The sequence below is a fragment of the Doryrhamphus excisus genome, chromosome 2 (genome assembly GCF_030265055.1).
Source record: "Doryrhamphus excisus isolate RoL2022-K1 chromosome 2, RoL_Dexc_1.0, whole genome shotgun sequence".
Classification (NCBI taxonomy): Eukaryota; Metazoa; Chordata; class Actinopteri; order Syngnathiformes; family Syngnathidae; genus Doryrhamphus; species Doryrhamphus excisus.
The window spans coordinates 19,560,829-19,586,923 of record NC_080467.1 but is presented as its reverse complement, the minus strand read 5'-3'; the positions used below and the strand labels follow the sequence as shown (position 1 = coordinate 19,586,923).

Genomic DNA, 26,095 nt, shown 5'->3' with positions numbered 1-26,095 from the left:
GCGTTTTCTCCCTGTTCCCACCCACACTCATCACACTTGCAAGTGTGATTGTTTCTTTCTCTCTCTCTCTCACACACACACACACACACATACACACACACGGAGCGAAGGAACATCTCTGATTAAGCATGACCTCAGGAGTCAACATATGCTGTTGGTGTCGTGCACACAGAGAAGCAGTGTTTAATTTCACACAGATTTAACACCAAGCAGTTATATGTGGGATCTGGGCCAAAACAACACATTTCCTGCTCGTTTACGTCCAGTATTTTGTTTACAGTGTTTTGACTTCAAAAGTGCCTTTAGCACATCCCAAGGTGTTGGCACCATATACGCACTAAATGACTCCAAAGATCATACAACGGTTTCCGTGAACTACAGCAATACTAACTGCACCGAAAAAAAGAGTTCTTCACATTTACTGTTTTTGGCCTAGAAGCAAAAAATGGAGTTTAAAGTTCAGCTTTAAGTCACCTCATTATAAGTACAGCTGATAAACTTATAACGGAAGATATTTTGTAAAGTGTAGCACAGCAGTTATACAGCATATTGGTGGGGAAATAACAGGAAATCCTTGGCTCGTTCCCTGGTTACCAATGTGCTCCAATAAATTATTCATATTGAACAAGAAGATGAGGAGAACTAGTTGCACGGTGGAAGAATACATCGGCGGAATGATACATCATTGGTTCCGTTCCAAAAAATGAATCATACCAAAGCTGAAACATTTTGTTTCTATAGGAAGCAATGTAAATGAATCACAAAGCACACTGAATACAGTGGAACCTTGGTTAGCATTGTTTATTGATGTTAACCAAATCAAGTTTTCCCATTTCCCAATGAATGTGTTCCAGAATGCCGAAAACACAATTTTATTGTTTTACAATTCTAATTTTACATGCAGAAAACAATTGAAAATGCATATAAATGATGAATGAGCATTTAAGGCTTCTTTAACCTTCATTGGTGACGTGATTCTTGACGGGACTACAATTGGAAACGTGTTCATAGACGTAACGTCCGGGTCTGGATGCCACTTGTAAGCTAGCTCATAGGATGCTAACAAGGATGGACGCTTTGTGGTAAAAACTACAAGAAGAAGACAGTTGGACTCTCAGTGTGCTAACAACACGCGCCATAATTGCACGCTAATCTGACAATGTACACAAATGGAGGCAAAATTGTGGCAGAAATTTCTGACAAATTGTTGACTGTGTAGAGAAAATATAGTTTTATTTTTTGGAATACATGAGAAAATTGACACATCAAGCGAGGCAAGGAATGGATAATAATGTTATGTTAGGAGTCCACTGGGTTGGCGCCAGTTCGCGCCAAAGATTACGCGATTGGCGTGTAGTGGCTGGCTTAGGCGCCGAATTAATGTTCGCTCGGCATGTTGCCGTAATTCGGCGCCACAGCGAGCCACTACACGCCAATCACATAATCTTTGGCGCGAACTGGCACCAACTGGCGCCAGCCCAGTGTACTCCTAGCATCATTGGCGAAACTTGGCTTACGCCATTACGTTCCAGTGAATTCCAATAGGCGGATTGTTTGCAACATTTGGTTCCACTTGGTGGACACTTAGCGCCGATGCGAAGATTTTCAACATTTTTAAAATTTTCTTGCCACCAAAATTAATTTTTGCCTGCGTTACGGGCCACCATGAGCCAGTTGGGAGGCAGTTTGAGCCACTCGGCACCTTATTGGTGACACTAGGCGCCACAGAAAATTGCATAGGCGTGAACTGGCACCAACTGGCACCGGCCCAGTGGACTCTTAGTATTATGCTTATTCCGTTATCTTGATCACATGATCACATTCTCACCTTGCCCAGGTGAGCCAAATACTCCATTTCCTCAGGCAATTGCGTATTTTCCTACTGCTTTCATTTTTATTTATCATGTGCTCTTGATATAATCACACAAGCTGTCGTTGCTGGGTACATCACCATAGTGGAATACTTTCAAGTAAACAATTCCTGGCAGTAAGGAAAGCTGTCCAACTGCCTCAAAGAGCGCTACGATTGCATATGTTTCCAGCCGTGTCCATTATTGTATAAGACTGTATATTTATGATGTCTGAGGGCAATAAACAGGCTAAGTCCGCCCTCGCAAAACACTGCCTTCCTCGCCCACCCTTATCTTCCACTATCGCCACGGACATGGCCCACATGTGTCTGGGTCAGCCTGAGTTTTGGCTTGCCGTCAGATTCCATGTCAAAGGGTTGGACCCCCGGTTCATGTCGGAGCTCTGGTCAGCACTAGGGAAGGTTTCGGGTGTGCAGGTGCACCGCACTACGGCCTACCACCTTCAAGCTAGCAGCTTGTGTGAACTCTTTCATGGGTTCCTGCTTCGCTCTCGGATGGTAACTGCTTTGACTCTTTGACTTGGGGTCATGCTCGGGTTGCGCTCGGCTTCTAAGGAGGATCAAAATGCCGCGCCCGCTCATTCATGTTCCTGGAGAGTTTTCGCCTGAGAGTTCTACTTTGCAGTCACATCCCTTTTTGTCTCCCTGGTCTTATTCACCGCCGTTTTTGACAACGGATCTCGTGTCAGATTGTTATTGTACGCCTTGATGTCCACCATTCCCAACCAAAGGCCCGTTTTGGGGGCTCGAGTGGGGTCCTGTGGGTTTTGAGCTAAAGATGGACAAGTGTAGGGAGTGCGTTATCTGAGATGGGCCTAAGACCAAACACCTGGTGGCAGGTGAGGTGCATTGCCATTCCAAGTCCCCTGCCCGGTCGCCCTCCAAAATCCCCACCTGTGAATTTGTGGGTCATGTTTTTGAGTGCTTTTCTCCTTCTCGCCACCCACGTGGGCACCCTGTCTGACGGGTTTCACCCACACAGTCGGTTCTGACTTTCTTCACATTGGTCAAAGTAGTCAAAATGCAGTCCTGTTGCCTCTGGGGGACGAGGCTACTGATGTGACTCCTGGCCTAAGGCAGGGAAAAGTGATTGTAAAAACTAATGTAGCCGATGCTACATGTTGTAGAGGGGAGTTGGACATGTGCATTTGGGAGTTGGGGATGGGTGGCCATGTGGCACTTGGACTTGGTCCTGGGGTTGACTTTGACTTTGCCCGATGCCCCTGGCTCCAAGTCAATCATGTACATTGAATACAGGAAGTGAACAAACGATTGGGTAGGATTAAATAAGCCTCGAGGGCTGTCTAGTCAGTGCTAGACCTCACAGTGCCAAAATATACAATTGGAATTATACTCACTAAACCAGGGGTGGGCAAACTATGGCCCGGGGGCCACATGCGGCCCACCAAGCATTTGAATGCGGCCCGCCAGTTGCTTTCCAAGTATTTAAACTTTTAACATACAAACTGGCAACATGACTTGTAAGTCGGATGTCTTATTTAGTAAATAAAACAACAAAACTGTAAAGTTAAATGACATAGTTTAATGTGGTCTGATTTTTAAAGTGATCCTGAAAGAAAGGACATGAGAACATACAGCTGACAGCTGATAGTATTACACTTTTACAGATAAAATTAGACAAATAATTCAAGGAAAATTTTTGCAACTGAATTTTCTTAACTCAATGCGTCAAAATATTTGCCCGCCCCTGCACTAAACTCACTGATTATGACTATTGAAATTTTAGTTAACGCAAGGTTGTGTTGTATCCCGGTGAGCACATTTAAAGGCTCTTAGAAGCTGCTCACTGAGAAAAACAGATGCTTTGTTGCGTGGAAGATCTCACCAACAGGAAGGACAAAACAAGCTGAGCTTTATAAGGGCATTGGGGAAAGTCAGGGGGCACTCTGACCTTTTGTGGGGAGGAGAATTCTTCCATGATGTCGGGGTCTCTCGCAAGGAGGATGAGCTTTTACGCTAAATACAGAATGCTGTTTGTCACTGGCCTTGCCGAGGTTTGCGCTTTCTCTCTTTTTGACACTAAGTTGTAAAGCCTTCACTGTTGCCAGCCTGCATAAAAACACCATCCAGACCAGCTGGAAGACAAGGATCTATTCTCTTGGATGAGTCAGCCGTTAGACATGCACAAATTTGAGGATGGGGTTGGTGAAGATAGATTGCTAGAAGATGCTGAAACCATGACGGAAACTATGCACTGATATCATTCATTCATTCATTTTCTACTGCTTATCCTCACGACGGTCGCGGGGGTGCTGGAGCCTATCCCAGCTGTCTTCGGGCGAGAGGCGGGGTACACCCTGGACTGGTAGCCAGCCAATCACAGGGCACATATAGACAAACAACCATTCACACTCACATTCATACCTATGGACAATTTAGAGTGGCCAATTAACCTAGCATGTTTTTGGAATGTGGGAGGAAACCGGAGTACCCGGAGAAAACCCACGCATGCACGGAGAGAACATGCAAACTTCACACAGAGATGGCCGAGGGTGGAAATGAACTCTGGTCTCTTAGCTGTGAGGTCTGCATGCTAACCACTTGTTCGCCGTGCAGCCCTGCACTAATATCAATAAAATAAAATAAAAAAGGTTTATAGTTGCGATATCACTGAACAATGGGATCACATTTCCGAGGCAACTAATTTTATTCATAAGATAATGTAGCATGAAATAGAATGTATATAAATCATTGGACGGTTTCATTCCCACGTACGTGAATGAGAGAGAGGCTTAAGAAGCATGGAGAATGTGTGGGATAGATGATGATTTTCGGTGATTACATTTTAATAACGTTGCAACATATTTTTAGTTATACAGTCGTGCCCTCAACTAGGGGACAGAATATTAAGTTAAAACCATTCATTCATTCATTTTCTACCACTTACCCTCACGAGAGTCACGGGGGTGCTGGAGCCTATCCCAGCTGTCTTTGGACGTGAGGCGGGGTACACCCTGGACTGGTCGCCAGCCAATCACAGGGCACATATAGACAAACAACCATTCACACTCACATTCATACCTATGGACAATTTGGAGTACCTGGAGAAAACCCACGCATGCACGGGGAGAACATGCAAACGCCACAAAGAGATGGCTGAGGGTGGAATTGAACCCTGGTCTCCTAGCTGTGAGGTCTGTGCGCTAACCACTAGACCGTCGTGCCGGCCAAGTTAAAACCAAACACAGTTAAAAAAAAAAACAGGTAAACTAAATAATTATTTTGCCGATGCTATTTTAACTCAGAGGTAATGATGCAACTCCACATGTTGGTAAAGTTTGAAGCTGAAAAATGACCACAAGGTGGCAGAATTGCATTTTATAATTACAACACGGCCTGCATCTCTCCCACTGAAATATACAGTTGGCTAGACGGCAAGCAGGAAGTGAAAAAACATCTTGCCGTGTTGCAAACTATTTCAGAATAAAACTAAAAACTAAAATAAAATAAAAACAAATAAAATAAAACTAAAAGACTCTAGAGTCCTCTGTGGCCTTAGAAAGTTGAGGTATTTGTCAGTCTGCCCACAGACTTTTTTTTTTAAGTGATGAATTTGTTCTCATTTGGAGGACACCCGGTAATTGTTCCAACTCCCTACAAGGTTACTCGTGTATAGCGTTAGTTTTATGTTTGAATGTGTGTAGCCCACCTTTGTTGGGTGTCAATGATTTTCATTTGAAATGATAAGCGGGACCGTATTCTGTTCCTGTTAAATTGAAAAGCCTTTTGTGTGAGTTTTGTGTTCAATCACAGAAAAAAAATCCACTGTTTGGGCACCGTAGTGAGAGACAACTTTTGAAAACATGACTGGGATTCCATCCGTCCATTCTCATCCTCATCCTTAATTTTTCCTGTTAAATTATATTTTTAGACCGCAATAAAACAGTCGCGGGCTGCTAATGACCCCTGGGCTGCACTTTGGACACCTCTGCTATACATGATTTATATTCGATATCTCAGTGCTCATTTCATCTTATTGGATCTTCCTACAGATTTGGATTCCTTTGCCTGAAGGTGTCTTTGTATCGTCTGAAGATTTGCTATTATTTTAGGCAGCAGCATACTGTGTGAAATCATTGTCTCTGTTTTACACTCACGAGGTTATTCAACAGAGGGACCTTGACAAGAAACTCATAGCCGAGCAGGGGTATCAAATTCCTTTTCACAGAGGGTAACTGTCAAAATGTATGAATATTATTACACATTTGTCCGTGCATTTCTTGATTATATTTTGACTAGCAAACCGATGGATGACTTGCTTTCAAATGACAAGTACTTGGATTATCTTGTTGCACGATCAGATATTAGCTTAGAACAGGGGTTCCCAAACTTTACCAACTTAAAAATCTAAAAAATGTCTGCGGCCCACCTTTGTCCTATAAACAGTACATAGACAAAATGCTGCGTTGTCATAGCACTTAACTTATTATTATTATAATGATGATGATAACGATGATGATGATGATGATGATGGTGATATTATGATTATTATTATGGCATTGGCTGGCGACCAGTCCAGGATGTACCCCGCCTCTCGCCCAAAGACAGCTGGGATAGGCTCCAGCACCCCCGTGCCCCTTGTGAGGATAAGTGGTAGAAAATGAATTATTATTATTATTATTATTATTATTATTATTATTATTATTATTATTATTATTATTATTATTATTATTATTATTATTATTATTATTATTATTATTATTATCATTATTATTATTATTAAGATTCAGGATTGAAATGAAAGCAGGGGGATAAAGGAAGCCCACACTTTTATTCTAATTAATTCTCATACTTTTCATAACTGCAGTCAAGACTGGCATGATGACCAGAGAGCAACGTTCCAATCATAAATTGTATAAGGTTCCTAAAATATTGTGACAGTTCAATAACACTTAATAGGTTATTACTTAGGCCTATAAATATTTTTTTATCGTGCAATAAATATTTTACAATAAAAATAATTTTTAAAACAATGAATCATAGTTTTAATGACCTCTCATGGCCCACCGGAAGTACCACCACGGCCCACCAGGGGGCCGCAGTCCACACTTTGGGAATCACTGGCTTAGAAGAACTTCACGTAATTTTCTGTCAAAATGAAGGAATAAAGGGGCTGCACGGCAGTCGAGTGGTTAGCGCGCAGACCTCACAGGTAGGAGAGTTGAGTTCAATTCCACCCTCGGCCATCTCTGTGTGGAGTTTGCATGTTCTCCCCGTGCATGCGTGGGTTTTCTCCCGGTACTTTGGTTTCCTCCCACATTCCAAAAACATGCTAGGTTAATTAGCCACTCCAAATTGTCCATAGGTATGAATGTGAGTGTGAATGGTTGTTTGTCTATATGTGCCCTGTGATTGGCTGGCCACCAGTCCAGGGTGTAAAGAAAGAATAAACACGTTTAGAAGAAAAAGGTGCAGTGCATGATTGACACGGGGCCCCATCGGGGCCACGGTGTAATGGGTGGACACCTGTGCAGTACAGCTTCCCACGTTTATCTTTTCTCAACAGGGAACTCGCTAAGATCTGTGCTAATGAGAGGCATAAATTATTTCACTCTTTCACTTTGTCCCACAGAGGAAAAACAAGCACGTTTTTAGCCACCGATTTAGTGTTGGCACATAAAGACAAACCTAAGCCAGTCATAAAACTAAAGCGCTTGAAAAAACAGGTGGAACGTCAGCTGCTAGTCATGTTGACACGGCTTTAATTCAATATCAGGGGAGCGAGAGGCATGCTTATTGGAAGAAGGAATTCTCAGCAATGAGAACATGCTGGTTATGCTTTTATGACTGTCCATTTTAGAGAAGCAGATCCACATCCACCCCCTTTCAGTACAGTAAGTTGAACATCTATGGTCATAACACTTGTAATGTGATGTGGAGCCCCATCACAATCACATTGTTTATGTACATGAACTGTTCCGTAACATCAATTCTGCAGATGATTTGCGCTGTACTGGAAAATTCATATATAAATCAGATATCTCAAAATAATAATTCTAGTTAATGTTTGCTTTTGCTGTGTGACCCAGGGATAATAATCTGATCTAAAGCATTCATTTCCTTGCCAGGCACAACACAGGAAACACACCAACATGTGAGTGTTTCCTGGATCATCAAAAGCCAAGTCTTGGCCATCATTTTGTGCTCTTATGTTTGTCTGCGTCTGTACATCTAAATAATGCATGATTAAAGAAGACTGCAAGTCTCGGCCATCTGCGTGGGCCCACTCGTGCCACACTTAATCACAGATTAAAACACTAAACTTACACGGGCAGCTGGAGTTCCTTCATTACAGTGGACGACATTTTCTGTTTCGGCAGGCGAGGGAAACGCTGGCTTCACACACGCCTTTCCATTTGCATTCCCGCATCAAAGATAATCAAATATCTGCGATATATATAGCATGCATTTCGACTTACAAAGCATCCTTTGCTTCGGCAGTGCTGGGATGATGGAATTAATCACAGTTTGACACTGTGAGTGTGACTCATGATCAAATGATTTGGAGTCACACTTGGGTAACATTAATTAAGGATGGGTGTTTGACTACGCTTCCTTAATGAAGGTTGGGGGAAATTAATGTTCAATTAAGCACATACGGTTTTGAATATAAAGCCAAGCCTCTTTTTATCATTCATTCATTTTCTATTGCTTATCCTCACGAGGGTCGTGGGGATGCTGGAACCTATCCCAGAGGCGGGGCACACCCTGGACTGGTGGCCAGCCAATCACAGGGCACATATAGACAAACAACCATTCACACTCACATTCATACCTATGGACAATTTGGAGTCGCCAATTAACCTAGCATGTTTTTGGAATGTGGGAGGAAACCGGAGTACCCGGAGAAAACCCACACATGCACGGGGAGAACATGCAAACTCCACACCGAGGGTGGGGCCTCTTTTTTTGAAAAATATTTGAATTTATTATATAAATATGTAGATTGAAACAGGATTGAATTCGCTGCTCTGGAAGCGACAGGAAGAAAAGCTGGGTTTGTGGTCAGCAAGTATAAACACCCTTTTTCCTTGGGAAAAAAAATGAGTTGAGACTGAATCAAAAGTGCCTCCGGTGGCTGAGGACAAGTGGTGCAATTTCACACAGTGACTGTATTCTTAGCGATCAATTCATCCGCCATTACGCCGGTGTCTGACATGGATCACGGAGTGTAGCCGAGAGCGAAAGCAGCCATATGATGCAAACAGGAGCAGCAAGAATCCATTGGAATAAAACAGAAAGAGGTCGGCTCGTCGGTGCCAATGGTAATTGACTAAACGCAAACTACTGTAAATGAATATAACACCCATGAATGTACTCTGACTGGAAGACTGCAATTTGCAAAATGTACTATTTAAGCATGCCAGGAAGGAGAGTGACTTTTCAAAAAGGCATCGTCCCGTGAATGAATGGAATAGAACAGGACCAGGATGGGGTGTGTCCAGTAAAATGGATGATGGCAGAAGTTAATTTGGCTGCTTTTGCGTCACGGTCTTCTTGTGCATGCCAGCCGCCATGGCGAACCGAGACCCATGGAATGACAATCATTATGTTACTCATGACCCTGAGTGCTTTGGCTTCATCGACAAGCCAAGATATCTGGCTCCACTCAAGTCGATGAAGGAGGCTACTTCTCAGAATTCCATCACAGGGCTAGTCAGGGTAATTAAGGTTGCATGTGCATCCTTGGCGTGGAAATCTATTTCTATTTGTCTTTGTCTTCTTCACTTTCGGGTTTCTGTCACTGGAGGTTGCCACAGCAAGTCATGTTTCTAAGTCACCCTGATGCCCTTGCTTGACTGTGGGTCCAGGGAATCTAACGCACCCCTGAGGTCATGCAGTTTGGAATTTAAGCAATGTTTTGGGGGAAATTATGCCAGCAAAACTAAAATTGTTATGCATGACATCACACGAGATACCAGCACAAGTTCAAGCAGAAACCCCAAGCATTAGCTCTGGGATATGCTTTTTCTTTATGTTTTTTTTTGCGACACATATTCGACATGTGGTGACATGTAGTTGTGTAAAACGTGTGTATTAAATGGCAAAATACTGCACATTAAACATTGGGTTGATATGCGGGATTATGACATCATAGCGATAAATCCGAAAACATCAAAAAATAGCTCAGAAAAACGCTCCAATAAGGTGAAAATACCAGTACTGTACTGTCGGTGGGTTTGAGCAAATTTGAGCAAATCAAGCGATAAGTGAATTTCCACAAAGTAGGTTTGAATTTTTTCTATTAGTACACTCATAGAGCACCATAGACATGAAATAACACCCCTATAGTCAACTTTACACTGTTTGTATTGTTTGTTTACAACACATTGCACACCTGTAATGCACAGGCTACAGGATACCTGTAGGGATGCAAGAAACGGCTGCCGCTTCAAACATAGCATGCTAACGAGCTAACGAGTTAGCCTCCAATTTGTTTATTCAAAACTTAAAAAAGGGTTTCAAACGGACTGGGACAGAGTAAGATTCAAAAACGTACCACTTCCACACGAACTGGGAGGAGTACTCTTTGCATTCCAGTAGCCAGACAGTAAAGTAATAACGCTGAACCTAATTACTGAACCACTCAATATGTTATTGTGTAAAATAGTTGAAGAGAGCAACAATTCATGCAGACGCAAGCAAAGGGCTTGGGCTGAAGACCGAACGCGAGAGGCACCTGAAGGCTAAAACGGCTAATCCACTAAACTCTGGATATTAATTCCAGATTAGAAATATGCTGTCAGTGTCAGAATAAACAGGAAGCTGATTTATTGGCACCGCAACAGCTGGCATACTGAACCTGCAGTAGATGAAAACTATTTGCATAAATGAAAGAGGCCAAGCATAACTAGGAAGATGATTTGTCATTTTGGGGATGTCTTCGCATGTACGCTTCTAGCAACAAAAAAAACAGCTAAATTGCCCAGTGATGAATTGCGATAAGAAAAGGCTTGGGCAGGTTTTAACACAAATGCAATTTCATGGCAAAATGAGTACAGAAATATCACTGCGACGACTCATCAGCATAAACACAGCCTCAGCTGCACCGCTCTTCCCGGTGTGGCGTAAACATGTGCATTTAAAGCAAGGGGAATAACTAACTGAGCGCAAAAAATATACAACCATAAATTGCAGATCCCGCGGGCTTTCCATTGCTGCTGAATGTCAGTCAACGTAGACACCAGTGGCATCCATCTTAGACTCACCTTGAAGGCTTTGTTGTTTGTTTGTTATGTTATTATTGCTGCTGTTTAGTTTGCTGTCTAATAAAGGACAACACGTCCATGCCGATATCCATGATGGCGACTACCCACAATTATTTTGCCCAATGTAACACTGGCATCCAAACAAGAGTTCCGAACATTTTGTCATTATGTCGTTATGGTAATGGTAATGGTTTAATTTCATTTGAACATGCATCAGATTACAATTGAATGCATCACATAATCAGTTCACAGTTCCACATGTCCAAAAGGAGTAGGAAGAAGCAAAGCTTATTAAATCCTACCCCTCCATCTGATACTTTTACGATCAGTAACTGTTACATTTGTTCACTTCCTGCTTTCCTAGTATAATATACGTTTTTTGTAAAAACTCATTTTTCATTCATTCATTTTCTACCGCTTTTTCCTCACAAGGGTTGTGGGGGTGCTGGAGCCTATCTCAGCTGTCTTGGGGCAAGAGGCGGGGTACACCCTAGACTGGTGGCCAGCCAATCACAGGGCACATATAGACAAACAACCATTCACACTCACATTCATACCTATGGACAATTTGGAGTCGCCAATTAACCTAGCATGTTTTTGGAATGTGGGAGGAAACCGGAGTACCCGGAGAAAACCCACGCATGCACGGGGAGAACATGCAAACTCCACACAGAGATGGCAGAGGGTGGAATCGAACCCTGGTCTTCCTAGCCGTGCCGCCAACTTTGTTTTATAATTTTTTTTATTTTTTGTCACGTACCGATTATACAATACAGATATATGCATTTGGCGCCACCTGCTGTTTTGCATGTATAAAACCCTAGATCCGTAATAACCAATGAATCATATTCACTATTATATTCCGTTGCTGTCATATTGTGATGAACTCATACATGCCCCGTTTCTCTCCATTGGTGAATAGAATCACATCATGTCAAACAGTAAACCCGATCAGGTGTCCGATCTCCTCGACAGCTACAGTACGACAGCCTAGAAAGTTCATGTCAAGCATTTTCTCCCCCCAGGACTGGCTGAGCAAGTTTGGTTACCTCCCGCCCCCCGACCCTGTGACAGGGCAGCTTCAGACCAAGGAGGCCCTGACCAAAGCCATCAAAGCCATGCAGAAGTTTGGAGGGCTCAAGGAGACCGGAGTCTTTGGTATGCGGCCGCGTTGTGTGTTTGCGTGCGCGTGCTTACCGCATGGCTACAGCGTGTGTCAACCAGAGTTAGATCTGAATGCAAATTTATAATCTCTCTGGAGATTACACTGAGGTGAATAAAACATGGTGACAGTCTAAGCATGATAAGTGCACATCCTGCTCTCTCTCGTAAACATTACGCCGTAAATCCTCATACTCCCCTCCAACAATCAGCTCCCGCTTCCATGCAATTCTTTTTCACACCTACCGCTTGCCCAGCTCACGACGCATGACTGGAGGGGGTGCAGAGAGCCTGCGATACAATCTGGTAGATATTCACTTTAAGAGAGTACATGTGTTAGCAACTTTAATGTATGGTCGTCCGCGAATAAGAACCTGATTGCTCAAACGATAAAGCTGCATCAGAAACAACAACAATTATTTTAAGCTAAAAAGAGAACTTGTTTGTGATATTCTAAATACTGTTTTTAACATCATTAGAGCCCTCTAGACGTGAAATAACACCCCTATAGTCACCTTTAACTTGTATTTACCAATATAGGAGACATAAAATACAAAAAAATAAGCATATTATACTGTAGATTCATACATGATAACATTGGGAGAGTCGCATTATAACATGTATTTTAATGTGTCTTCTGACTGCGTTGTATTTGTATTGTAGTTTAGCCATTTTTATGCTTGAAATAATTAATTTTTAGCTTAACTTAATTTAGGTCAGAAATACATATAAATATATAAATAAATCTGCATTTTCACGTTACACATTATTAGAGCCTCCTAGACGTGAAATAACACCCCTATAGTCACCTTTAACTTGTATTAAGCAATATATAAGACAAAAAATAAGCCATAATATAGTGTAGATTCACACATGATAACATTGGGAGAGTCGCATTATAACGTGTATTTTAATGTGTCTTCTGACTGCGTTGTATTTGTATTGTAGTTTAGCCATTTTTATGCTTGAAAATGCTTAATTTAGGTCAGAAATACATATAAATATATAAATAAATCTGCATTTTCACGTTACACATTATTAGAGCCTCCTAGACGTGAAATAACACCCCTATAGTCACCTTTAACTTGTATTAAGCAATATGTAAGACAAAAAATAAGCCATAATATACTGTAGATTCACACATGATAACATTGGGTTAGTCGCATTATAACATGTATTTGAATGTGTTTTCTGACTATATTTGTATGGTAGTTTAGCCATTTTTATGCTTGAAAATGCTAAAATTTAGATCAGAAATACGTCAAATTTGCTTAAATCTGCATTTTCACATTATACATTATTAGAGCCTTACAGATGTGACATAACACCCCTAGAGTCACCTTTAACTTGTATTAACCAATATATCAGACAATAAATAAGCCATACTATACTGTAGATTCACACATGATAACATTGGGTTAGTGGCATTATAACATGTATTTTAATGTGTCTTCTAACTGTCTGACCCCTATAATCACCTTTACGCTCAAATTATTATATCATTTTTTAACCAATAATGGCTCATAATCAACAGCGCTGAAACAGCGCTGATTTATTCTTTGGAAAAGCTGTGATAGAGTTAAGCCGCAACATTTAAAGTGGCGAGGGACAACTTTATACATTTTTGTCTTCCAACAGATCAAGCCACATTGGGACTCATGAAAACTCCCAGGTGCTCCCTGCCAGACGTGCCTGTGCCTGAAGGGGCAATGGGCCGCAGGAAACGAAGCCTGAACACTCAGAACAAATGGACGAAGCGGCATCTATCTTGGAGGTACAGGATGCTTAATGATCAATTCTACGGACTGTGTCCGGATCATGTAGAAAGTTGCATAGTAGTGGTGTGTCAGTCATGAATGAACGAGTCAAAAGAACAGAATTTTTGTGAATGGAATGAACAAGGTCACTGCCCCTAAAATACCTGTTCAATCCGTTCAGTTGCAAATGCTTTTTTTTTTTTTGATTGGTTGGCGAGTCAGTTCACCGTTCCTTTTGCAGGGCGGGACTATCTGTGTCCTTGCCTGTCTTATCCTATCGTTGCACCTTGTTCTGTGGGTGGGTGGGGTTACCTGGCTGAAAGACCGAGAGATTGACCGACACTTTCAATGACCTCGTTCATTCAGTTCACAAAAAAGAACTAGTTCTTATGACTCGTTCGTTCATGACCGACACACCACTAGTCATCACGTGTTACTAGTCAGAACGAACGTGAACACGAGTGAACGGACTGACTCCACAAGGCTGATCACAGGCTAACGACCAATTGACCAAAATAAAAGGAATGGACGTATCTTTTTACTGAATGAACCTGAATGACGGGAATACCCGTGTATGAATCACATTGATTTCAATGTTGGCCTTGCAAGCTCGAGACCTTTAGATTAACATTACATTTCATCTTATTTCTCCTGTATATAGAATAGAGAATTATTTGTAATCAATCATTTTAGTTTGGGGTTTTTTTGGCTCACAGACAGCGATTAGAGCTCCAGGTGTGGGCCTCCTCACAGAATCAATAAACAGTTTATACACTACACGATAAAATAATATGATCACGCTAACCATGCATCAGCAGTTTGATTAGGTGGAAAACAGCTGAGTAATTGGTTGCAAGCAAAGAGGGCTTTACAACTTTGTTGGCCGATGCCGATTCGCCCACGCTGAGGCGAGGCAAAGAGATGGGAACTCAATCGCAAAATACCGTACGTGCAGTTCAATTTCTCATTTGCCGACAGCAGCGGGACGTGAGTACATAAAAAAACCACGGGTTTCAAACGCCCCAGTTTGTCACACGGTTTTTGACTGAAATCATTTTGCCTCGGTTTTTTAGTACACAGTCTCAGTTTTCATGCAATATTGTCTCAATATTGACAAGATGAAGTCTGTTTTCCCTGTCTTGTATCATTCCGAGGAGTCCAATGCCCAAACAAAGCATCCCACACGTTGTGAGTCACTAGCCACATTTACTTGAGGAGTTTTTCTCTTTCCGAATGACCTTTCCGAAAACAATGGTATACATGGAAAGGAATATTCCAATCTCTCGTCTACATGCGCCGCTATAATCAACCAGTAAAACGTAAACATCAACATCACGTGATACCGACTTCCCCGAGTTGGAATAACTCCGTATTGCCAGTTTTTCGTCCGTCTTGAAATTTAGTTTGGATCAAAAACAAACTTTGCTTAGCAGTCCAGTGCCGATTGCTCGCCTCCATTTTTAAAACTAAAGAATGTCTGGAGCTGCGTGTTACGTCATATCTGAGCATGCGCTGAAAGAACACACCCGGCATAAATTTAAACAGGAAAAGATCTAATTCAATCTTGCTAATATTTTATAATTAAACTCGGGAAATGTTTTATATAGATATATATTTTCTTTTTTAATAAAACTGGACTTGTGAATGGCGTATAGAAGGGTTTAGATTCTGTTCCACAGATAGCGCTAATGCACACGAAAGCAGAGAAGAACAACTTTGAGTGGGTACAAGATACCTCAATCGGATTGGGGAAAGGAATATTCTCCCCCCATGAATCCGATTATAAATTCATTCGGATTGGCACTTTTCTTTGGGAATGAGGTGTATACAAAGGTTACATTCTTTACGTTTGAGCAAATAAACCGAATGCAATTGGAATATTTGGGTCCATGTATACGTGGCTGTTGTTCGTGCATTTTTAATTGGGTGTCAGTGCTAAATAAAAGTAGCCACTGACAACAATTTGATGATGAAGGTTGGACTTTAAATGTAGATTTTGTGGTGAGAGATATCGTAGATCATGGAGACTTGTAGCTTGCATGCTGAAAAAGTATGATAGACATTGGTTATGACAATGGCGACACGGTGGTTTGTGGCCGGGCCGACACATGATTCAATCGAAAGCAAGACAGACAGCGGGAAATAAACCCATCACTGCCAAATAAGCCCCTCAAATTGTGTAAATATCTTGAAAAAATGAATATTTGTAACCCTTTATAGCACACAATTTCAGGGAAATTTGGCTGTTCAGCCTAAGAAATATTCCATTTTTTTCCTGGTCAGTTATCCCAGCAATTGTATCCGCAGTGAAATGATATCCGGAGAAGATGAGCCACAAGGTCGGCAATGTTTCCAAAATGTCTTTATAGCCGTTGCAATGATTGCTTTAAAATTTGGTAGCGACATAGCGGGGCCTGAGGGGGATAAATGATAATCACTTTGGCAAGCCACCGCCTTGATGGCTGCTTAGTTAGCTCCCTCTGTTCATTTTATCTACCAGCAGGCACATTTTATTGAGCCTTGATTGCTGAGTTTATTCACACTTGTTGCTCTTCTTTTATTGTGCACTGACTGTTGTCGTGGCGTTTTTATTTCTTTCTTTATTTATTGCATTATGTGGTTTTGGCACAGATAAGACGAGGGGAAGGCAGCGTATTAGCGCTTTGTTCCTCGTCCATCGGAATAGCCTGCGAAAGCGCTGAAGGGCTGTGGTTTGTTTGCCCCTGCTGTTTTGTTGTCAGCAGCATTTCATCCTTCGAGTCTCACAAGAAAAATAGATAATAGATTTCACTGGAACTATAACAATGATAGCTATTTTTATTTGTTAGCGCTTCACTTGCTTTCGTTTTGGTGCGCAGCTGATGGTTGCCAAATGACAGGTCAGCGTCTCGGTTCAGCAGAGTGCAGCGTTGCCTCAGGCTGCAATGGGTACCCGACTGTGGAAAACATGCAGGGTGTGAAAATAGTTTGCAATGCAAACAACGTTTTATGTTTAGATTTATACCCTTATATTCTAACTTAGTACAAAGGTTATATTTGGATGCGGGAGGAAAAAAAACATTGCTCATGCATTCAATATAAATATACTTTATTCCTGGGAGGTAAACTTGAGGTTAAAGTTATAAAATAATTTCCTGAATATAAGTGGCGTGATTCCTGTACCGTATTCTTAGTCCTGTTTCAAAAAGTTTGGATGTCTTTGCTGCCCACCATCTGTGGTAGAAAAACTGCAACATTCACTAAAGGAGTGTACGCCATCCCCACTCTTGATGCTGTTAATTTGTGACTTGCCTCGTCAAATGTCACTTAGTAATGAAGGATGTGAGAGATGCACGATGCGCTGGGCAAAAAAAAAAGACCAACAGTACTTTGTACTTTGACAGGAACAGAATGCACGAGGGTGCAAAGGAAGAAGCTAAAAGCGGCGTGAACTGAATGGAGCGCTTTACTTTAAGAAAGGAGTCTCTTTCAGGAAGTTGGCCTACCGTGGGCACACAGCCCAGAGGGGCCAAACCAATCTCCTGGGGGGGATAAAGATAGAAGGCCAATACATCACCTGTATGTTAGGACAAGAAGAACCGAATGAATCAAGAAGTGTACGACGACTGTAACATTGCCATGGAGGTTGTAAAGGAACACATCCACCGATACGTTTCAGTACAAGAAATGTACATTTTTGACGACGATTACATAATCGAATTCTTCGAACGGACTACTTCACTGAAAATCTCAAGTATTTTATAGGTATTTATAAGTATTTTTTTTATAGATACAATACAAGCAGTTGATGTTTGCTAAATACAAGGATGAAGTGTTTTGAACCAGTCATGATGTGCTATACATATCACTATATTGGCATGCACTATGGTACACATTATGGCATTGGATGCTCATATCACCGAGTACTTTGGTACGTGACAAAAAATTTATAAAAATACAAAATAGTTTAAAAAAATTTTTTTTTTAAATATATTAGAAAGCAGGAAGTGAGCAAATGTAACAGTTACTGATTGTAAAAGTACCAGATGGAGGGGTAGGATTTAATAAGCTTTGCTTCTTCCTACTCCTTTTGGACATGTGGAACTGTGAACTGATTATGAGATGCATTCAATTGTAATCTGATGCATGTTCAAATGAAATTAAAATATTACCATTACATTTTCAAGTCATCGCAATATTGTGATGACTTAGTGACGTGACTATAGTCCCGTGACTCGAGTCCACACCTCCGCTATGTTTATTTGTAACAGTAGTTGCCATGTAGTGACACTATCTTGACAACATCAGTTCTTGTTATTTTCTTTCTATAACCCGAATACCAACAACTTGCATCATGATGGAAGGTTTTAGCTGATAATCTACACCAGCAGGTGATCTACACTGAGTCTTTTATGCGGCCGTATTACATCCCGGCGTCCAGCTGTACTATTTATTGCAGGACATTTGAGTAAATGGACAACCAGAAGACGGATATGCCAGCTAACTAGTCTTCCCTAACAAAGATTGCTGCATCCTACCGGCTCCAAGGATGAGAGTGATGCATAGCGGAAGCGGGACTCACTTGTAGCTGCGAGCGAGTTGGTCGTGGCTTATTGATTAAAAACCTCCTTGAGACTTTGTCTTGCCAGCGTACAGTAATTTCTCACATAACAGATTATTTGAAGAGGTCAGCCATCATTGCTCTTAGGTACATTTGCAGCAAAGCGAACGTGTGGGCGTCAATCCAGCATCACGAGACGAACAACCTGCTGTACAGGATTAGCATGTAGACCCCTGCTGTTAACTGATAATAACACCCCTATAGTCGCCTATATCCTATATATTTGACATAATAAGAGTAAATAAGACTCATACTTGTGTGGGTTGCTGTGGATGTGATCCAGGGCTAGGATAGGGGACGGAAAGTTAAGTTTTAGGTTGGAGTGGGTTACGTTTGGGGATTAGTAGTAGGGATTATAGCCTCTATTGTGAGATCATGACGGAAAATAATTGAGAACCGCTGCAATAAAGTAATGTTTATCACCAGTTTTTATGTTTGTGTTGATGCTTTTTTGATATATTTTATGAAGTTTAGGACCGAGGGAGGAACAAAATGTGCTTTTCTGGTTTCTAACTGCAGCATTCACTTGGAATCGATGCACAGTAGTGCGCTGTCACCAGGTTTCACACTAGCTATTATTACCTTTGCACGCTACATTTCAATGTACAAACGGAGAAAGGTGAAGAAAACAACAAAGGGCAAAAAGAAAGTCCATTTTCTACTTGAAATAGTATTAGCAGTTCCAGCCTATTAGTCTCGGGACTGTTTTCCAGGGAGCAGGGGAGATGCAAATTATCGCTCCAGGGTTAATTGCCAAGTTAATTGTGTCTAACTTGAAGTGGGCTGGAGCCTTTTCTTTACTCCAGGTTCAGGCAGCGATCTGACAAAGGGTCCGGCTGGATTTTGAAGCTGTTGTCTTTTATATGCGAACAATTATAAGCTTTGGCTTCTCCTGTCTCTGACGCAAGCTAGCCTACTCTATCCACTCACAGAAGATGATGTCTTACAAAGTTAAATACCACAAATGCTGCATACTTGAGTTGAATGAAACCGTTCTTAACTTTTTGGGGGCGTGATAACCGTGGTCAATTTTTTTGATCAATTTTTCTGAAACTTGCTAACAAACTGAAGGTCATGTCCCACCCTGTACTTCCACAGTAATATCATTTAATCTCAACCAAGCATCCTCTTGAAACGAGGAGCATTTGATGGTGCAACACTGAACTGTTTTGACCGTACCGCCAACACGGATAGCTGTGATGCCCACATTTACAAATGGTTAACTTTGTTCTTGTTTAAAGTCGGCTCGCACGCAGCAGGAATGAATGTTGTGACATTAAAACCACACTGCCCTGTTTCCTTCTTTCTCGTCAGTTTGTAACAATGCTTGTCTCATTTCTTCCTCTGTCAAAGCAGAAGACGCACGGTCCCTGCTGGCCTGCCTGTTCAATAGTGCACGTTGGGGGGTGGGGGTTTGTTGATGTCAGCGCTTCTTTGCGTCTGTATTATACTTGATTGATGTGAACTGGTCTGACAGCACACTCTGTTCTCAGGTATTTATTTGTGAGTCAATGATGCTCTCTCATGAGGTGTGTTGCTGTTTAACAGCCACTGGGCTTTATGCGGCGGCGCTACAATCTTACGCATGCACTTCCTCTGCTGGCTTATCAATTTCCAGCTGCTTGTCGGTCATGGTCGTGAAAATCCCAGAAAGTAAACATTTGTGTTGGAATCACACAGCCAACAGCTTAATCACGCACTGGAATCTGGCAGTGGCTTTCTTTCTGCCGGGTATTTTAAACTGTAATTAAAAGTTTGAGATTGAAGTTGGGGCTCCTTTTTAAAGTTTACCTCCGATTCTGTTCGGCAGCGGCTCATTTTCTTATATAGTGAAACATTGGTTAGTGCTTGATTTCAGTGTTGGGCATTCATTCATTCATTTTCTACCGCTTATCCTCACGAGGGACGCGGGGGTGCTGGAGCCTATCCCAGCTGTCTTCGGGCGAGAGGCAGGGTACACCCTGGACTGGTGGCCAGCCAATCACAGGGCACATATAGACAAACAACCATTCACACTCACATTCATACCTATGGAGCTGTGCGGTTATTTCTTACCGGATTCGACTCAAACAAACTCACTTTCATTCATTCATTCATTCATTTCATTCACGACAAGACATGTGCCATAATGTACATATGTTTGCAAACCAAGGCAAAATTGTGGTTCACTAACCAGAGCGAACTCTAACTGAGGTTCCACTGTATCTTTAATCTCTTAGCTTATTCATTCATTCATTTTCTATCGCTTATCCTCACTAGGGTTGCAGGGGGTGCTGGAGCCTAGCCCAGAGGCGGGGTACACCCTGGACTGGTGGCCAGCCAATCACAGGGCACATATAGACAAACAACCATTCACACTCACATTCATACCTATGGACAATATGGAGTCGCTAATTAACCTAGCATGTTTTTGGAATGTGGGAGGAAACCGGAGTACCCGGAGAAAACCCACACATGCACGTGGAGAACATGCAAACTCCACACAGGGATGGTGGGAGGGTGGGATTGAACTCGGGTCTCCTAGCTGTGAGGTCTGCGCGCTAACCACTCGATAACAACCGTGCAGCCCTAGTGTTGGGCATGTTACTTTAAAAAAGTAATTAGTTATAGTTACTAGTGACTTCTCAAAAAAAGTAACTGACACTTACTAAATGAGTTACTCCATTACAAAAGTAACTAGTCACCAGCAAAAGTAACTACTGCCCCCCCGAGCCAATCCTCATTGCTTATGTGGTTATCTCACCCCCTCCCTTGTCACTCTGCAACACTCTCACTGCGCTGCAGATTAGTTATGAAGTCGGTGATATATTTTTAGGCGGCTTCAGTAACGTGCTGTAACGGGGTGTCAAAATGGGTAACGGCGTTATGCTGACAGTAAAAGTAATTAGTCAGATTACCCGTTACTGACAAAAGTAATGGCCGTTATTTTAAACGCCGTTATTCCCATCACTGCTTGTTTTTCTGTTTGAAAATTCATGGCGATTTTTTTGAACATTTTGTGTAAATGGTTGCCTGAAAAAAAATCATCTACATGAAATCTGCAGTGGCCTTGCGCAATTAAAATTTGCACACTGATAAGATAGATCCCTGCCACGGTGCATGGAGTTCAATCTAATGTCGACAAGCCACCGCAGGGAAATAACACCTGGCTCATTTTTCATGCACCTACAGTCTTCTAATGTAAACAAGCATCTCCCTTGGACCCCGTACATCATCCTGGATGCAGGACAGCAGGGCTCTGACCTTGTGACGGACTTGACCGCAATTGCCCGAGCCAGCTCACACAATTTGGATACACATATCTTTATATTTACACACAGAACACAATCACACGCACTCGTTCATCTGAATTAGGTTTAATAAGCAGGTGAATTGTCTGCGGAGGTTGAGCAATTTGCAACGACCTTGGAAAACGGTGGAGCGGCAGTCAGAGGGCGAATCTGCTAGCGGTGTGAATAAAGTCGCTGTGTGGGCACATCTGTGTATGGAAAAGAGTTTCGCCACCGAGTACGTGATGTGATCCTATTTGGATGTGGCTTTGTGCACGCATACCAATGAGGTGCGACTCTTTTTCAGACCTCACTCGGTGCTTTCAGGGACAGTGCCGTCAGGGCCAACAAGGCCTTCTCTCTCTAAAGACTATCAGTAGCACTGACCCACATTCACAACTTCAATTCTAGTATTTGTTCCATAAAATTGTTTCATTTATTATTCCCAACAGTCAATTATTTTCATTCCTAGCATGTCTCTTGGCTGCACTGCTTCCAGGACGCTTTTATGTGTCAATCAAATTTACCCAGGACCTTCAGAATCAGAATGGCTGGCCCATGCAGTTTCAAGTTTAATAGCTTGTCATAGAAGGCCTTCTTCAAACACACAACACTCACATAGCACAATCAAGAGTTGCACAAGGCTTAGGTATGACTAACAGAAAAATACCGGAACAATATTGCATCTTTGGATCCAGCCTATTAGCTCAGTGCATTTTCAGTCTAATAGCTTGTCATAGAAGGCCTTCTTGAAACACACAACACTCACATAGCACAATCAAGAGTTGCACAAGGCTTAGGTATGACTAACAGAAAAATACTGGAACAATATCACATCTTTGGATTTAGCGTATTAGCTCAGTGCATTTTCAGTCTAATAGCTTCTAGCTTCTCATAGAAGGCCTTCTTGACACACACAACACTCACATAGCACAATCAAGAGTTGCACAAGGCTTAGGTATGACTCACAGAAAAATACCGGAACAATATCACATCTTTGGATTTAGCGTATTAGCTCAGTGCGTTTTCAGTCTAATAGCTTCTCATAGAAGGCCTTCTTGACACATACAACACTCACATAGCACAATATTTGCACAAGGCTTCGGTATGACTCACAGAAAAATACCGGAAACAATATTACATCTTTGGATCCAGCCTATTAGCTCAGTGCATTTTCAGTCTAATAGCTTGTCATAGAAGGCCTTCTTGAAACACACAACACTCACATAGCACAATCAAGAGTTGCACAAGGCTTAGGTATGACTAACAGAAAAATACCGGAACAATATCACATCTTTGGATTTAGCGTATTAGCTCAGTGCGTTTTCAGTCTAATAGCTTCTCATAGAAGGCCTTCTTGACACATACAACACTCACATAGCACAATATTTGCACAAGGCTTTGGTATGACTCACAGAAAAATACCGGAAACAATATTACATCTTTGGATCCAGCCTATTAGCTCAGTGCATTTTCAGTCTAATAGCTTGTCATAGAAGGCCTTCTTGAAACACACAACACTCACATAGCACAATCAAGAGTTGCACAAGGCTTAGGTTTGACTCACAGAAAAATACTGGAACAATATCACATCTTTGGATTTAGCGTATTAGCTCAGTGCATTTTCAGTCTAATAGCTTCTCATAGAAGGCCTTCTTGACACACACAACACTCACATAGCACAACAGTTGCACAAGGCTTAGGTATGACTCACGGAAAAATACTGGAACGCTATTACATCTTTGGATCCAGCCTATTAGCTCAGTACATTTTCAGTCTAATAGCTTGTCATAGAAGGCCTTCTTGAAACACACAACACTCACATAGCACAATCAAGAGTTGCACAAGGCTTAGGTTTGACTCACAGAAAAATACCGGAACAATATCACATCTTTGGATTTAGCGTATTAGCTCAGTGCGTTTTCAGTCTAATAGCTTCTCATAGAAGGCCTTCTTGACACATACAACACTCACATAGCACAATATTTGCACAAGGCTTCGGTATGACTCACAGAAAAATACCGGAACAATATTACATCTTTGGATCCAGCCTATTAGCTCAGTGCATTTTCAGTCTAATAGCTTGTCATAGAAGGCCTTCTTGAAACACACAACACTCACATAGCACAATCAAGAGTTGCACAAGGCTTAGGTATGACTAACAGAAAAATACCGGAACAATATCACATCTTTGGATTTAGCGTATTGGCTCAGTGCATTTTCAGTCTAATAGCTTCTCATAGAAGGCCTTCTTGACATACACAACACTCACATAGCACAATAGTTGCACAAGGCTTAGGTATGACTCACAGAAAAATACCGGAACGATATTACATCTTTGGATCCAGCCTATTAGCTCAGTACATTTTCACTCTAATAGCTTCTCATAGAAGGCCTTCTCGAAACAGGCATACACTCACATAGCACAATCAAGAGTTGTGCAACGCTTAGATATGACTCAGGAAAAAGAAACTGACAAAAAACAAGCACACAACACTGCTCTCGCTTTCACACACACATGCTTTCACTGTCATCCATCATTCTAGGCTCTTGGTCCATGTTTCTTGTCGTTGTAAAGTCCAGTGCTGTAACCAAATAAATTGCACTTCCTTTAATACAAAGTGAGTATTAGAAAGGAACCAGGAGGAAAGGCTAAAGAGATGGATCGCCGTCATGAATGATGTCATAGTACCTGACAAAAGCATCATCTATTAAAAAGAGCATTATTATCTCTGTTTAGACCACATTTTTGATACAGCACTTGTATTGTATCCCATTATGTTTTGCCTCACATCATACACAAGTAGCACAAAATGTGATGAAAAACAGTCGGGATTTATTAAGCCTGTGCGGCAGGTGTTCAGAATTGTTACTTTGACAGAAAAGGTCACCTTCCCCAGTGGTTTCAGACACGGGAACAGCTGCAAGGTCTCACAGAAGATGAAAGCTTTGCCTGTGACTCTCAGACCGTGTGTGACATATTGCTTTTATTCCCTTTCTTTCACCCCAATATCCCCTCTCACCCTCTCCCTCAGAGTGAGGACCTTCCCCAAGGATTCGGCCTTACTGGGCAGGGACACGGTTCGAGCCCTCATGTATTACGCCCTGAAGGTGTGGAGTGACATCGCACCGCTGAACTTCCATGAGGTGGCAGGGAGCGACGCCGACATTCAGATCGACTTCACCAAAGCCGACCACAATGATGGATATCCCTTTGACGGGCCCGGCGGCACCGTGGCTCATGCCTTTTTCCCGGGAGAGAGGTTCACCGCTGGGGATACGCACTTTGACGACGACGAGGCTTGGACCTTCAGATCACCAGGTAGGAAATTCCAGAGTTAATTCCAGAGTTGCTGTGACTGAAACTCTTCTATCCAAAACTAGAACACTGGCCTCATTAAGAATTCAAGCAGGCCTGTTTCATGTTCAGTCTCTTTTATTAATATTTATTTATCATTATGATCTGAATTTAAAAGTTTAATATGTCCTCAAAGTAAGGAGAGGAGAAATGCTTCAAATAGTGGTGGCTTCTTAAAGAGGTCAAACATATTCCCTCTAAATACACGGATACACAAACAATCTTCATTAGACCACCCCAGGAGGTATAGCAATCCCGCGTTTATCGCAGTAAATTGCCGATAAGTGATAAGCAATAAGCGATAATTCCTGCTTGAGTGTGTCACCTTATTTGTGTTCCCGAGGGGATCTTAATGACAGGGGCACAGGAAGTGAAATTGGAGGTTCAGAGTTGAGTTTTAGCTTGTCATGGGTTATGGTCCAAATTGTCAGCCTTAATTACCGTATTTTCCGGACTATAAGTGACACTTTTTTTCATAGGTTGTCTGTTCCTGCGACTTATACTCCAGAGCGACTTATAAATGAAAAAACTGTTTATGTTCCATAAACACTGGACACCTTTTCTGTTCATGTTTATTTTTTGTGTAGCTGAATAAGCATTGTGTTAGCATATCTTACACCTATTCAGCCTGTTCTCTATTCTTTTATTAATGTTAGAACTTGCCTTCCAAGAGGACCTAATCAAGTCAAGTGGTTTGTAAAATAAATGAAAATAAATGAAATCCAATTTATACTCCAGTGCGATTATGTATGTTTTTTTTCTACCTAATTATGTATTTTTGGCCTTGTGCGACCTATACTCCAGAGTGACTTATAGTCCAGAAAATACGGTAATTGGATTCTTACTTGTA

At 41.8% G+C, this 26,095-nt stretch overlaps 1 protein-coding gene across 1 annotated transcript in view; it reads left to right on the top strand.

The window, feature by feature from the left end:
* Nucleotides 1-26,095, top strand: part of mmp17a (matrix metallopeptidase 17a) — an 86,376-nt gene that overhangs the window by 29,513 nt on the left and 30,768 nt on the right. The window contains exons 2-4 of the mRNA XM_058056569.1: nucleotides 12,126-12,258; nucleotides 13,900-14,035; nucleotides 24,923-25,209. Of these exons, the coding sequence (XP_057912552.1) occupies nucleotides 12,126-12,258; nucleotides 13,900-14,035; nucleotides 24,923-25,209 (556 nt within the window). The remainder of the gene's footprint in view (nucleotides 1-12,125; nucleotides 12,259-13,899; nucleotides 14,036-24,922; nucleotides 25,210-26,095) is intronic.